The sequence below is a fragment of the Syngnathus typhle genome, linkage group LG12, assembly GCF_033458585.1.
Source record: "Syngnathus typhle isolate RoL2023-S1 ecotype Sweden linkage group LG12, RoL_Styp_1.0, whole genome shotgun sequence".
NCBI lineage: Eukaryota > Metazoa > Chordata > Actinopteri > Syngnathiformes > Syngnathidae > Syngnathus > Syngnathus typhle.
The window spans coordinates 3,109,944-3,122,900 of NC_083749.1; the positions used below are offsets into that span (position 1 = coordinate 3,109,944).

At 42.1% G+C, this 12,957-nt stretch overlaps 1 protein-coding gene across 1 annotated transcript in view; it reads right to left on the reverse strand.

Annotated features, from left to right (window-relative positions):
• Positions 1-12,957, reverse strand: part of LOC133163180 (ephrin type-A receptor 5) — a 34,036-nt gene that overhangs the window by 4,780 nt on the left and 16,299 nt on the right. The window contains exons 4-17 of the mRNA XM_061292819.1: positions 12,680-12,835; positions 11,996-12,334; positions 8,655-8,779; positions 8,081-8,170; positions 7,703-7,772; positions 7,443-7,545; positions 5,091-5,158; positions 4,522-4,647; positions 4,260-4,445; positions 4,100-4,161; positions 2,642-2,709; positions 2,406-2,547; positions 1,548-1,697; positions 184-377 (exon numbers count right to left, since the gene is read on the reverse strand). Of these exons, the coding sequence (XP_061148803.1) occupies positions 184-377; positions 1,548-1,697; positions 2,406-2,547; positions 2,642-2,709; positions 4,100-4,161; positions 4,260-4,445; positions 4,522-4,647; positions 5,091-5,158; positions 7,443-7,545; positions 7,703-7,772; positions 8,081-8,170; positions 8,655-8,779; positions 11,996-12,334; positions 12,680-12,835 (1,879 nt within the window). The remainder of the gene's footprint in view (positions 1-183; positions 378-1,547; positions 1,698-2,405; positions 2,548-2,641; positions 2,710-4,099; positions 4,162-4,259; positions 4,446-4,521; positions 4,648-5,090; positions 5,159-7,442; positions 7,546-7,702; positions 7,773-8,080; positions 8,171-8,654; positions 8,780-11,995; positions 12,335-12,679; positions 12,836-12,957) is intronic.

Sequence of the window (12,957 nt, forward strand, 5' to 3'; positions counted from 1 at the left end):
AATATGTAAAGCAAATGGAGGAAGGTGAAGAAAGTCTAATTTAGCACTAAGGTGAATTCTTTCCAAACTGTCAAAAGAGGAAATTCAATTTTAAGAAAAAAATACCATTTCAGTCAGATTAATGTGTACTTCTGTGTACTTAAGTATTAAGGATTTATTTTTTACTTTTTTATTAATTCTCACCTGTGTGAAGAGTTGACCAGATTTTTCAGCGAGCAAGGGTTGCGAATGAGTTTGTCGAGTAGACATACGATCTCATCAAACTTGGGCCGGTTGCTCCGTTCGCGCTGCCAGCAGTCCATCATGAGGTGGTAGAGCGCCTCGGGGCAATCCATCGGACCCGGTAACCGATAGCTCTCTTCTACCGCTTTAATGACCTGCAGAATTGGGTGGGAGTTGTTGAGAAGGATAGGATGGGCAACACCCGAGGACAATTCCTTCATCTTAAAATAGACAACAATAGTCTAAACCCGAAATTATTGGCTAGCTGAATTGTGATGTTGTATCTCATGAGCACCATGAAGGCATCATCTAGTATCGGCTAGTTAATCATTTGTGCGAGATGGAGCAAATCTGGAGGTCTCGGCCTACTTCTGCTCGACTCAAGACTGACTGGAGGGAATTGGGATGTTGAAGTTCAGTCCGAAAAAACAGATTGCATTTAAACACACATGCGTGGGAGTGCACGGTGAGAAGGCCAACACGCCACAAGGCACAACTACACCAAGCTGACTGGCAAAAAAAAAAGAATGCAGATGAAAGACAAAAGGCAGGATGAGAGAAAAAGCGATGGAGTGCAGGAAAAAAATTAAACACAAGGAGAAGGCTTTCAGAAAGTCGCTGCAATTTCTTGTGCGGATCGGAGAAAATCCGCCATAACGCTTTCAATTAAACATCAAACGTCCTCCTCTACTTCCCTTCTTTCATCCTCCCTTACTCCCCCTCTCGCCACTTCTTGGAGACAGACGGCCTCATAAGCAAAAGGAGGTGGGAGGGGCTGGCGGATGAGGAGGTCACCGCAGGGCTGCGTGTGCACGTGTGTCTGCTTCCACGCCGTTGAAATCTTGGAGGACTTCTGGGTTGGACTTTTAAGATCCTCCGACACGCTCCTCACCCGCAAGTGATTTAGGTCGCCGGCTACTTAAAAATGTCATGTCATTTGCTCCGACATGGTGTTCACGGCTACAATAAAAATGGAAGCTCAATGGAGCAAATGTTAAAAAAAAAAAAAAAGTGATATTCCCTCCCACGAGGTTCTGCTTAGCTGTGCAACTTTGTGCTTCGCCTCCCTTCCCCACACACGCTAGAAAATCTAATCTTCTATTAAAGCTATTCATTCTCATCGTCAACACTTTGCAGGAATAGATTGACATCAATAGCGTCTGACATTAGAAGCCTCGTGGATTTCACTAAGACGTCCTTGCGCCATTTTTTTGTACAGAATCCCAGCAACAAAGTATTTTAAAAATATCAGCGATATTTCATGCAAATGACTGGGGAGGACAAATTGATGTGAAGTGAAAATACACAAAATTTCCAGAACTTACATCTTGATTGGACATCTCCCAGTATGGACGCTCGCCGTACGACATCACTTCCCACATGACGATGCCGTAACTCCACACGTCGCTGGCTGAGGTGAACTTCCGGAATGCGATGGCCTCGGGAGCTGTCCAGCGAATTGGAATCTTCCCGCCCTGTGACAAAATATATAAGAATATTATTAAAATTTTCTTTTATTTTTTTTATTACCAAAGGTTTTAAACTGGACTCAAACACGTCATGTTAATTATCATCATGATAATTTTGTAATAAAGATAACAAGGTTGATATTCTTTTACAAATAGTCATATGATGTGTGTGTGCAGCCGCGTGACTTCATTATAAAGCGTTCATCGCTACGATAGAACATTTCCCGGGATGACTGCTGAGCCAAATGTGCTTTCAGTCGATGAGAAGTGAAATTAGCTCGATGCGGCATTGATGAACACAGCAGCGGGATATCTCCGAGTCTGATGATGTGAAGGGTGTGGACGATGTTCCTCACGCTGTTCAGTCGGAGCCGAGGAAAACGCCAGCGAGTGAGAATGAGTGGAGAGCAGGAAGAGAGGTGAGTGACGGGATGTTTGGCGCTAATTGAGTGCCGGAGAGGCCGAGGCGACTAATTGGCTGGAAGCTGGAGATTCATTTGAAAGGATGTCACTCGTAAAAAAAAATTGTGTGGCCATTTGGATTAAAAAAAAAAAATGCAGCCTTTCAATACGTGATTTACCATTTATTGTAAACACAGTAGTTGGTCAACTTTTAAATGTCACCTTGGGCTGTGTGGGACAAGCAATTTCTTTTATGTGAAAATGAAAACAAACTGCCAAGGCGCCTTCCCAAATCAAAATGCAGCGCCTTACCCGTGTGGTGTAAGCAGCCTCAGGGTCGTCCTCCAGAACGCGGGATAGGCCGAAATCAGACACTTTGCACACAAGGTTGCTGTTGACCAGGATGTTTCGAGCTGCCAGATCGCGGTGCACGTAACCCATGTCAGACAAGTACCTGCATTCATTAGCCGCAAGGAGACGATTGGCTTTTAGAAGCCAGCCGTGGAGAATTGCTGTCAATATCAAATTATGTGCGTGCGTGTTGGTACCTCATGCCAGATGCAATACCACGTAGCATACCAACCAGCTGGATAACAGTGAACTGACCATCATTTTTCTGGAGTGGAAGACAAAAAAAAAGAAATTGTTGGTATGAATTGAGCTTCAGCTGTCAAAATGAACTGATTAATCGACAATCGATTATCAAACACAGCCTTGAAACACTAACTTTCATTTACCGTATTTTCTGCACTATAAGGCGCACCTAAAAACCTCCAATTTTCTCAAAAGCTGACAGTGCGCCTTATAATCCTCTGCGCCTTATATATGGACCAATATTGAGCCACCACGGCAGGCGTGTCCAAATATATGGATTTATATATGGTTTTAAAACGGGCCATTCATTGAAGGTGCGCCTTATAATCCGGTGCGCCTTATAGTGAGGAAAATACGGTAGTTTTTTTATCACTAAACAATACCGAATGAACAACAATAAATGGGGAAAATGATTTTGCGATACACTTTCATGAAAAACACTTTTTATCCGATGATTTGATTAATCAAAAGAATAATCGATTCTAAAAATATTCAATTGTGACAGCCCTAAATTGATCATCAGGGTACTCGTGTCGGTACATTCCCTTTGTTACCATGAACCTACTTTCCTTTTGTGGTTTCAATCTGATTTTCCACCACTTATCTAGCCCACCGAAGAATCGACAGTGTAAGGTCCCACTTAGAAATTCAATTCCGTGTTAAGCCTGACGTATGAGTATGAGCATCGCTTACTGCATTGTCAAAATGGTGCAACAACTAATCCAGAAGCCCGTCCAGACACTTGGCGGTGTCATTTATACTGTCCTCAGTACAGCAGCCATCCATGTAATTACTTGACAGGCTTTTGCGAGCTGCTCTGCCTGCTGCTCGACCCCTCCCTCCCTCCTTTTGGCACCCAGGACCGTCCTGCTAGCACTTCCCTTGCTTCTCACAACATTCTGAAGGATTTTTAGTACCATTTTGACATTGCTGAGATGAACCACAAGAATTTAAGAAGCTAACCTGAACTGCTTTCATTGAACAAGGTGCCATTGGAAGGTATGAAAAGCTTGAAGTGGTTTGCAGCAAGAACGATTGAGATCCCAGTCGTTCCAGTCATGTGAAGTATGTTTGCAGCAAGTCGCTACATTTGGCTTTGAATGTCTGAACTTAATGAGGCATTTAGCTGGAATAATAAAAGCTAATTGGCTGTATTGTCATTCCCCGTTGATCCGCTTTGCCAACAACTGCGGTGCAGCATTCAACAAAATCACCCAAATGTATTTATTCATTTTTACATCCAGAGAAGGACACACTTTAGCGACGATAATCCATTCACTGATTAGCTTTCAGTTTCCTCATTATTATTCATCCCCATTGTCTATAGTTAGTGCCATATTTACCTCTATTCAGTTTGTTCCTTATCATCTACTTGTCAGTTGTATCTTACAATATTCTTTTTTTTTTCCTACCTTAAGGAATGTGTCCAGTGACCCATTCTCCATGTATTCGGTGATAATCATCACTGGTTTACCTGAAAAGAATAAATAAATAAATAAATAAATAAATAATGTATTTATTTATTTATAAATAAATAAATATTATATTTTTTAATTATTAGAAGACACTGACTCTTGGTGACCACGCCCTCCAGACGAATGATGTTGGGATGATTAAACTGGCCCATGATTGAGGCCTCCCACAGGAAATCACGTCTCTGATGCTCCGTGTATCCCGCTTTCAACGTCTTGATGGCGACCTGCATCTCCCTTTTCCCCGGCAACCTTAGCGGGCCGCTGCACACCTCTCCAAACTCCCCTGAGGCACATCCACATCAAGCTTAGAGCTGCAAATATTTTATTAAATGGAACAACAAGCTCAATTTTTTTTTTACCAGCGCCGATGATTCTTTCGATGGAGATGAATGACACGTCAATCTCTTGGGCAAATTCATGCACAGCCTGGTTAGGGTCTTCGTAGGTGAGGGGGTCGATGTAGGTACGCACTCCCGGGAACTTTACTGCAGACACACACATATCATAAAAGTTTATTTTAATTTTTATTTGTGCTAAGTCTTTCAGTGTGCTAGTAACACACTTTGGCAGCATTTTGCTTCTTATGAGCCAACACGGCAGTCTCGGTCATCCCTAATTGCAACAGATGGGCTACAGAAGACAATGCCAAAATGTTGCCAAATATATGAGGCAGTCAAGACGGGGAAACCATTATGGCTATGTTTGGATTGGGCCAGTGTGCCAACAATCAAATGCCCCGGAGATCTCTGGCTGAAGTGTCATGGAGACACACATGGTCAGACCTTCCGGGGGGAAACTAACCCGTAACGACACGGCCACCGTTTGAACTCTCCGTAGTTAACCGCTGATGACTTATTGTCTCACCCGGAAATCCAGAACGTATTTAGATACACGTTTTCCATTGGATGGTGACAAAATGTAAACTTACTGTGCCCATTATGGAAGTGCATTTTTTCCTCTTCAGGATCTTGCTTTGCTTTGCTGTAGCCACATCGCCTAGGAAAGAGAAAAAATATTTTTGTAGTATTGTATTTATTTATTCTGTCGTTCAAATTTTTTTTTCTAGAATTAAACAGCAGACTAGAAGGATTTTTTTCTTTTTTTAAATGTTATGTATGAGCAATTTACTGTAGTCATTTTATTTTATTTTTTTGCCTGTGTACCCAAAAATCCACCCACGAGTTTGCGCCAGTCCAAACAATTTCTCTACGTCAATATTTACACATCCGAGCCATCGGATACAATCAGATAACCTAGATTAAACAAAGGAGATTGATTTTGTACAAAAAAGCCATGGGTGCATACACACACACACAGACACACACGCACACATTGCAATTATTTTAATGTCGGCTAACCATCTGTAATTGAATCCAATCAGGGAATTTATGATGCCTGCCAAAAATGCTCAACAAGAACACGAGTTCTTATTTTCACGGTTGATCAAACTTGAAATTTGCTTATTCGTCAATTGAGTAAAGCAATGCTGCACTAATTTCTATGTATAATATATTTAAGGTAAGCATAGCTTAGTTTTGTCATTATTGGGGGGGGTAAATCAAACAAATTCCAAATATTCACGCATGCAGCTCTTATTGTGTAGGACAGAAAATCCAAGAGGCTTTCCATGGGCAGCTGGATGTTCACTGTATATGTGCGTGCGTGTGTGTTTTGTGTCTGCCCGAGGGTGTCTAGCTTTCCGGATCTGTTGAGTTAAGGGATTTGAGCTTGCCCAGTGGCCACTCGGCCTTCAGACTTCCTGTATGGCCGACGTCCGTGTGTATGCGTGTGGACATGCATCACTGCGTTGAAGTGCGTCTACACATGTGTGCCCTGATTCTATGTCAACGGATGTGCGTTGGCAGTCTGGACAGTAAAGACGGGGAGGGTGGGGGGTGTGGCCTGGGGCTGGGTTCCTGGCCCAAATTCAACAGGGGAAATTCTCTTGGGATTCCATTTTGAACCTTTGGTCACACATGTACTACGCTTGAGAATTTTCAATTTATTATTATTTTTTTTATTATTATTGTTACATATATTTGGAAAAAAATATTATTTTTTTTATTTATTCTCCTGGGTTTCCATTTTTAACCTTTTGTCACACATGTACTATACTTGAGAATTTTCAATTTATTATCATCATTTATTTATTATTATTGTTACATATATTTGGTGAATATAATCCAGGCACTTTTCTTGAATTATTTTTTTATTTATTCTCTTGGGTTTCCATTTTGAACCTTTGGTCACACATGCACTATAGTTGAGCATTTTCAATTTATTATCATCATTTTTTTATTATTATTGTTACATATATTTGGTAAAAATAATCCAGGCACTTTTCTTGAATTATTTTTTTATTTATTCTCTTGGGTTTCCATTTTGAACCTTTTGTCACACATGCACTATTGTTGAGAATTTTCAATTTATTATTATCATTTTTTTATTATTATTGTTACATATATTTGGTAAAAATAATCCAGGCACTTTTCTTGAATAATTTTTTTTATTTATTCTCTTGGTCTTCCATTTTTAACCTTTTGTCAGACATGTACTATACTTGAGAATTTTCAATTTATTATCATCATTTATTTATTATTATTGTTACATATATTTGGTGAATATAATCCAGGCACTTTTCTTGAATTATTTCTTTTATTTATTCTCTTGGGCCTCCATTTTTAACCTTTTGCCACACAGCATTTATTCCACTAAAGTCCAGACTTTTTTTTTTTTACGAGGCCCATCGGTTGTAGATACTGCATGCTGGGCACTCCCCCAGACAGACACAACACACTGGCAGAAAACAGCGCGGCTCAGCATATTCTTCTACAAGGATCAATGATATTCATGAATCCAAGCTCTGACAGTAAAGCATTGTGACCACAGCAGCTGGTCTACATGACCTCCACAGCGGATGCGGCTGAAGGCTGCAGCTTGGAGCTGTGATCCTGACGGATGCGTCGGCTTCGCTCTTTACCGACCTTTTACGCAAACAAGTTTAAACACTTCTCATGCCAATCCAGATCCAATGAGATGAGGAATGCCTTGGACTACTATCGTCCTCATCAAAGAGCAACGGCCGGGTTGTCATAACAACTCCGAGCTCCATTTGAAGGTAATCATAACATAGATCAGCGATTTCCATCCAACCACATGTAATCGAGCTACATCAACGTAGGCCGATCCCCGGGGGAAGCATCACTTTGCTTATCTGTCAAATTGATTGAGGGCACGGCTCAGGTGGCGCAGCGGCCTCCGAACCGATTGGCCGCCTTACCGTCCGCTGAGTAGAAATCCAGCCACCACCGCCAGCAGGACGAGGGCCAAAGTGATAGCCACCGCTACTATGGATGCCTGGGCACGTTCGCTGGTGGCTGTTACTGCCAATAAAAAAAAAAAAAAAAAAAGACAGGGCGGGATGTAAAAAAGACTTGGACTATACTGCTGATACAGGTGTGAGGTTTTTATATCGCCACGCTCGCCCGCTGGGTCTTACACTCCCCGTTTTTCTCGTCCAACGCTTTTGTGTGAACTCACGGTAAGGGCTGGTCCGGAATTCAAAACGCCGGCTAAAAGCGCCGTAGCCCGCAGATGTTCTGGCTCGCACCTGCAAAGTCCACACATATTCAACCCTCACATTATTTATATTATTTCTCAAAGGGGGGATTAATATCAAGTGTGATCAAATTGATCAGCCGCCTGGAACAGATTGCCCGGTATTGAATTCTACTGACTATAACCACTTCCAAATATCTTTATTGGTCCGGCGCGTTATTATTTCCGAGGGACCGTTTGTTTGATTTATACGTCACTTCCAATAAGCTAAATCTTTGCAAGTGCTCGCCCGCCTTGCGTAGATTCTTTTCCGTGTCATGTCATTATCATTAATCGATGTCGATATGGATTTTGTCCGACCTGGAAGATGTAGACCGAAGAGGGTTTGAGACTTTCCACCACCATCTCCGTCTCCCTGGATTTTATGATGGTGTAGCTGGAGTCCTGCTCCTGTTGGAAGAGAAAGTGCATATTTGATTTTTTTTTTTTGGAATGTCTGAGGATCAGTTTTCCAAGTGTAACCTCATCAGGTTTAAACAAGGCTCAAAGCCAGTCCATTAGCCAGAAACCATTAGCTAACCACTGACCACAAACCTTCTTTTTTTTCCCCACTCACTCTCTCTCTCTTTACCTTTATTATGACCTTCCCAGAAAAGAATGCTTACAAGGATGAAAAGAAGAGAGGAGGAAGGGCACAGGATCACTGAACTGAGCTGAAGCATCAAATTGCTCTCTTTAACAATGTCCACCTTCAAAACAGCTTTGGGGAAAGGCAACATTATTTTCACAAGGTGCCGTTTAGTAGGTGTGTCAGCAAAATCATGGACTGTGAAGAAAACCCAGAATATGTTCGCCAGTAGAATATTTTGCTTACGTAGATCGGCAAAATAAAGTATTGCGCAACTACTAATATGAGTAACATTTGTTCCTTTACCTTCTCAAAATACTTGATCTCATATTCCAAGATGATGCCGTTGGGTCGGTCCGGTTCCGCCCAGGAAAGCGCGATGCTGCTCTTACCGGCATGACCTTTTCTCACCACGCTCACCGGCGAAGGTGCTGCACACACACACAAACACACACAAACATGCACAATTACAACAACAGAGCTGAAAACTGACAGTGAAGTTTAATCAAACTGTCGAAAATATCACAAAGAGCCAAAATTGATATTCTGAGACTTTTTCAAAATTGTGAAGATATTTCCAATCAGTTGTAATTTGTGACTCATTTCATCCATCAGGTCCCCCCCCAACGGCACGACACTTTTTGGATTCAAGCTCCTTTGGGAATTCTTGATTGTTTTCAACCCACTGAGCTGTTCCAACCAACCAGAGGATTTCTAGGCCAAGGCAGCTCAGCGACAATTTTGGCATTGAAATGCCCGAGTGTCTAATTAAACTGTCCAGTTAAATCTTGGGCAATTCATTCAATGCTGGCAGAGGAGAAGGCGAGTCCAACTGTATCAATCTGTCACAATGCTGAGGGAGCCGCAACACAAAAAAAAATATTGGGATTAATTTTAGTAGACTACTTCCTGGTTCATGTCGGGTGATGTGAAAAAAATTGAGACTCGAACAGTTGAGAATTTGAAATTCAACGTCGAAATTCAAAAGTACCCAGGTTGGCTCAGCGCTAGCATTGCTTTGCATGCTTTAAATTCAACTAGCTTGAGGTTGTGTGAATTCGATTTGAACATTTTTTATTTCGGTAATTTATTCTGGAGCGAGCCGACTTGCGTGAGTGTGCATCCGTCATTGAGCCATCCTTGAACGTAACCTGAACGCTTGGTCCAACTCTCCCAGGGACAGTTGGAGAATCTACGACACAAGAGGCTTTTAACCAGGCAAAATGCTCCCTCTGGCAACGTCGACAACGTGTGTGTGTGTGTCTGTGTGTGACACCAAACATCGTTTCAGTTTCAATGGTCTCAGCAGAACACCACAGGGAATAAATCACGGCTACATACAACGGTAACTGTATCCTGGAGTAGATGCTTTCACAAGAGTCCTATCTGCAACATCTTAAAAGCCTGAAACCAAAAACCGACACACACTCTCTTTTTAAATACTGTAAAGGCTCGGCCGTCATCGTGACAAAGTGCCTTTAGTTTTCCCGCAGATTAACCGGGAATAAGGCACCCAAAGTACTTCTTATATATTTATAAATTACGAGGGTTTCATAAACGCGACGGGAAAGGAGTCACGCTTCTCGTGCGCAAACATTTTGGGCTATTTCATAAAACTCGGCAATTTTCCGTACGTTAACTTTTTAGCGCTGACAGCTGCCCACTTGTCAACTTCAAGTACCTCCGCCTTACATCATTATCACAGTGCTGAAAATAAAACCAGAGCCAACCACTTTGCTCCGAAGCTTTTGGAAAAGAAAAAAAAAATCAATACAGACCCTCGAACATCGAGCTCGGGTTTGTAAGTACACTGAAAGAAATATCAGTCGAACCAAAAGCGTAAGAGAAGTAGATACGCTTTCACCGATTTCATCTTGTTTTCTCCCGACTCTATTTCAAACTAATCTTTTGCCAATGCACTTCTCAGAAAAACAAAATCCCCAACTTCATAAAGTTTCGTGTTCGTGCTGCATAACGGCCTCCGACATTTCTAATCTGACGGTCGGTGTGATGGACATGGCGCTTCCGTGAACCTGCCCCTTCAGCACCGCCGTTTTATTATTTGACGCGGCTTTACAGGGACACCGTGAAACGGTCTGTTTATCTGGCCCCTTATCAAGTATGACACTTCCCCACACTTCAGATCTACTCGTCCTCTGGCTCGTCAGCTCTCCGGCTGGCCTGCTTTCGCCTACCGATTCAAAACGCAAGGACTGATCAGAGAAATGTCTTGTTGCGACTGCAGCTATAACCAAAATGGGCTCAGGATTGTTTAAAGTGCAGCAGGGAATAGGATTGAAATGATACCGAACGCCCGAGTGGAATGATGATGGTAGCAACATCTGGGAAAGGTGACATCTGTTTTGCATCTCTGGTAAATAACAAAGCTGTCAGCCTTAATCAAGCCATTGAACACAACTCTGTGAGGAAATTAACACGGTTTGCACTGTAGTGAACTGCTACCAGCACATTTTGGGGGTCCTTTGGGGGCTTACTAATATCTTTTCTCACTGTGTGTAAGCAACCTGCTGTCACGAAGTAACTATCACACCTTCGGAGTAATCTTTTTGTCCATCTGCTGGAGGCAGTAATGGAATTATTTTGTTGCTGTGTTGAAGAAAATAAATCTGATACTGTATTTTTTTGGACCGGGTTATAAAGCGCAGTCTCACTCGAAAATTTTGGGAAATGTCCAAATATTAGTCATATTAAGATTGCATTTTATCAATTTTAAATGCGTCTTATAGTCTGAAAAATACGGTAACTACTTGGCCATGATTCCAATCCAGATGACAATTTGACAAATTTCCAAACTGGCCTATGGATAAAATGATCATGTGATCTATTCGGTTTATGAATTATGATATCTGACAACAATTAACATAAGGGCTAATTTGTCCAAGATGGGTTCCCAACACTTGAATGAAAATAACAAGTGTAATTTAACCAGAATAATTGCACCCATTGCCAAGGAGTGGCGATTTTGCCAGTCATATGTAATCTAATGTAATCCCTAATCTCCAATTTGGTTAACTCTAATCCCGCCACAACTCCGATGAACTCAAAGGGAGCTCTGGGCTCTGGTGTAATCCACTCAGATTGCTGACAGTCACAGTGACGGCAGGGTTAGAGGTCTGTCGCTTCTCTTGACTGTCAAACAACCATCTGTCTCTTCTTTTCCCAGACCGAGCGACCGTCCGCTATTACGACTTCCTCCCATTCCACGATGGCATGCAAACCTTTCGTCAATAAACTGTCTTCTTTTTCAATTTACCCCCTAAATGGAAGCAGACCGCAGACATTTGATTCTGCCCGTTCCATCATCCCGCCATCTTGCCATTTCATTACAAACAAAACTAAACTACGCAAGCACAATTTATTTGTTAACAAGAAAAATTGGCTCCCCAAGCAGATGCTGTTGCAATTTTAATCTCCATTTGAATAGAAACCAAGAAAGCTCGTCAGATTGACAAGTATGGCGAGATCTGTTATCTCGATTATTATCCCTTATGCTCGACGACGGCATTGTTGTTGCAAAAAATAAAATGTGAAAAAATTGCAAAACTGCCATCATGTAAACACATCTCAGCGACTAAGCTCCGCCCACACACGACCATTTATGGACAAACAGCAAATCGACCACATACCAGCCTGATTGGTGGTCACATTGAGTGACACATACTGCCTCGTACGCTCTTTAGCCAGCTCCGAAACTCCACTGATGGCCTCCAAGAGGAAACTGTAATTGGTATGGGACTGCAGGTCGGCCACCATCACCGAAGTGTTGGTCAGGCCCACCTGACGTGGCAGAAAGCGAACGTTGGCACCGCACTCTTCCAATCCCCTTCCGTCTGGCAAGACTTGTCTGCAAAGGACGTTGTAACGGATGTCCTTCCTGCCACCGGACTCCATTGGAACGGACCACTCCAGGAAGACGCTGGTCTCGTTGACGTTGGAGATGGCGTTGCGGGGAGCCGATGGCGGCCCTGAAAGTTAAATTGGACTTCTCAGTCAGAACAAATCAAAAGTCATTCGTGAAGGTTCATACTGTCTTCTTAACATACTATTTAAACAGTTCTTTTGGTTAGATTATTTTATAAATATTTTATGATAATAATTTATTCAATATGTATTATAACAAAAATAATATTTATTCTAATTTTATTTTATTTAATGAATAAAATAATCTTCCAATAATCTTCAATATTTCTGATAATAATATTTTAATATTTTTATTCAACACATAAAATAATCTTCCCTGTCTGACCAAAAGAACTGCTTTGACAATAAATCAAAAGTCAATCTGTACAAATAGAGACGTCGAATCTCACGTGTGCAGGCCATATTGGGAGGATCTGAGTCAATCTTGTAATATCCTTCTTCGCAGCTGCAGACAGTTGCTCCGGTGTGCCGGGCCACGCTGTGGGGCGGGCACTTACTGCAGAGAAGAGACTCCAGCAGCGAGCGGTAGAACCCCACTTTGCAAGCTGAAAGACGGCAGCGGATGCCGCAGGGAGGAAGGGGGGGTGTTTAAAGATGAGATGATAGTCGCAGATGTAGAGATAGAAAAGGGCGGCATGGAGGCAGAGAGGTCAAATGAAGTGGGAGA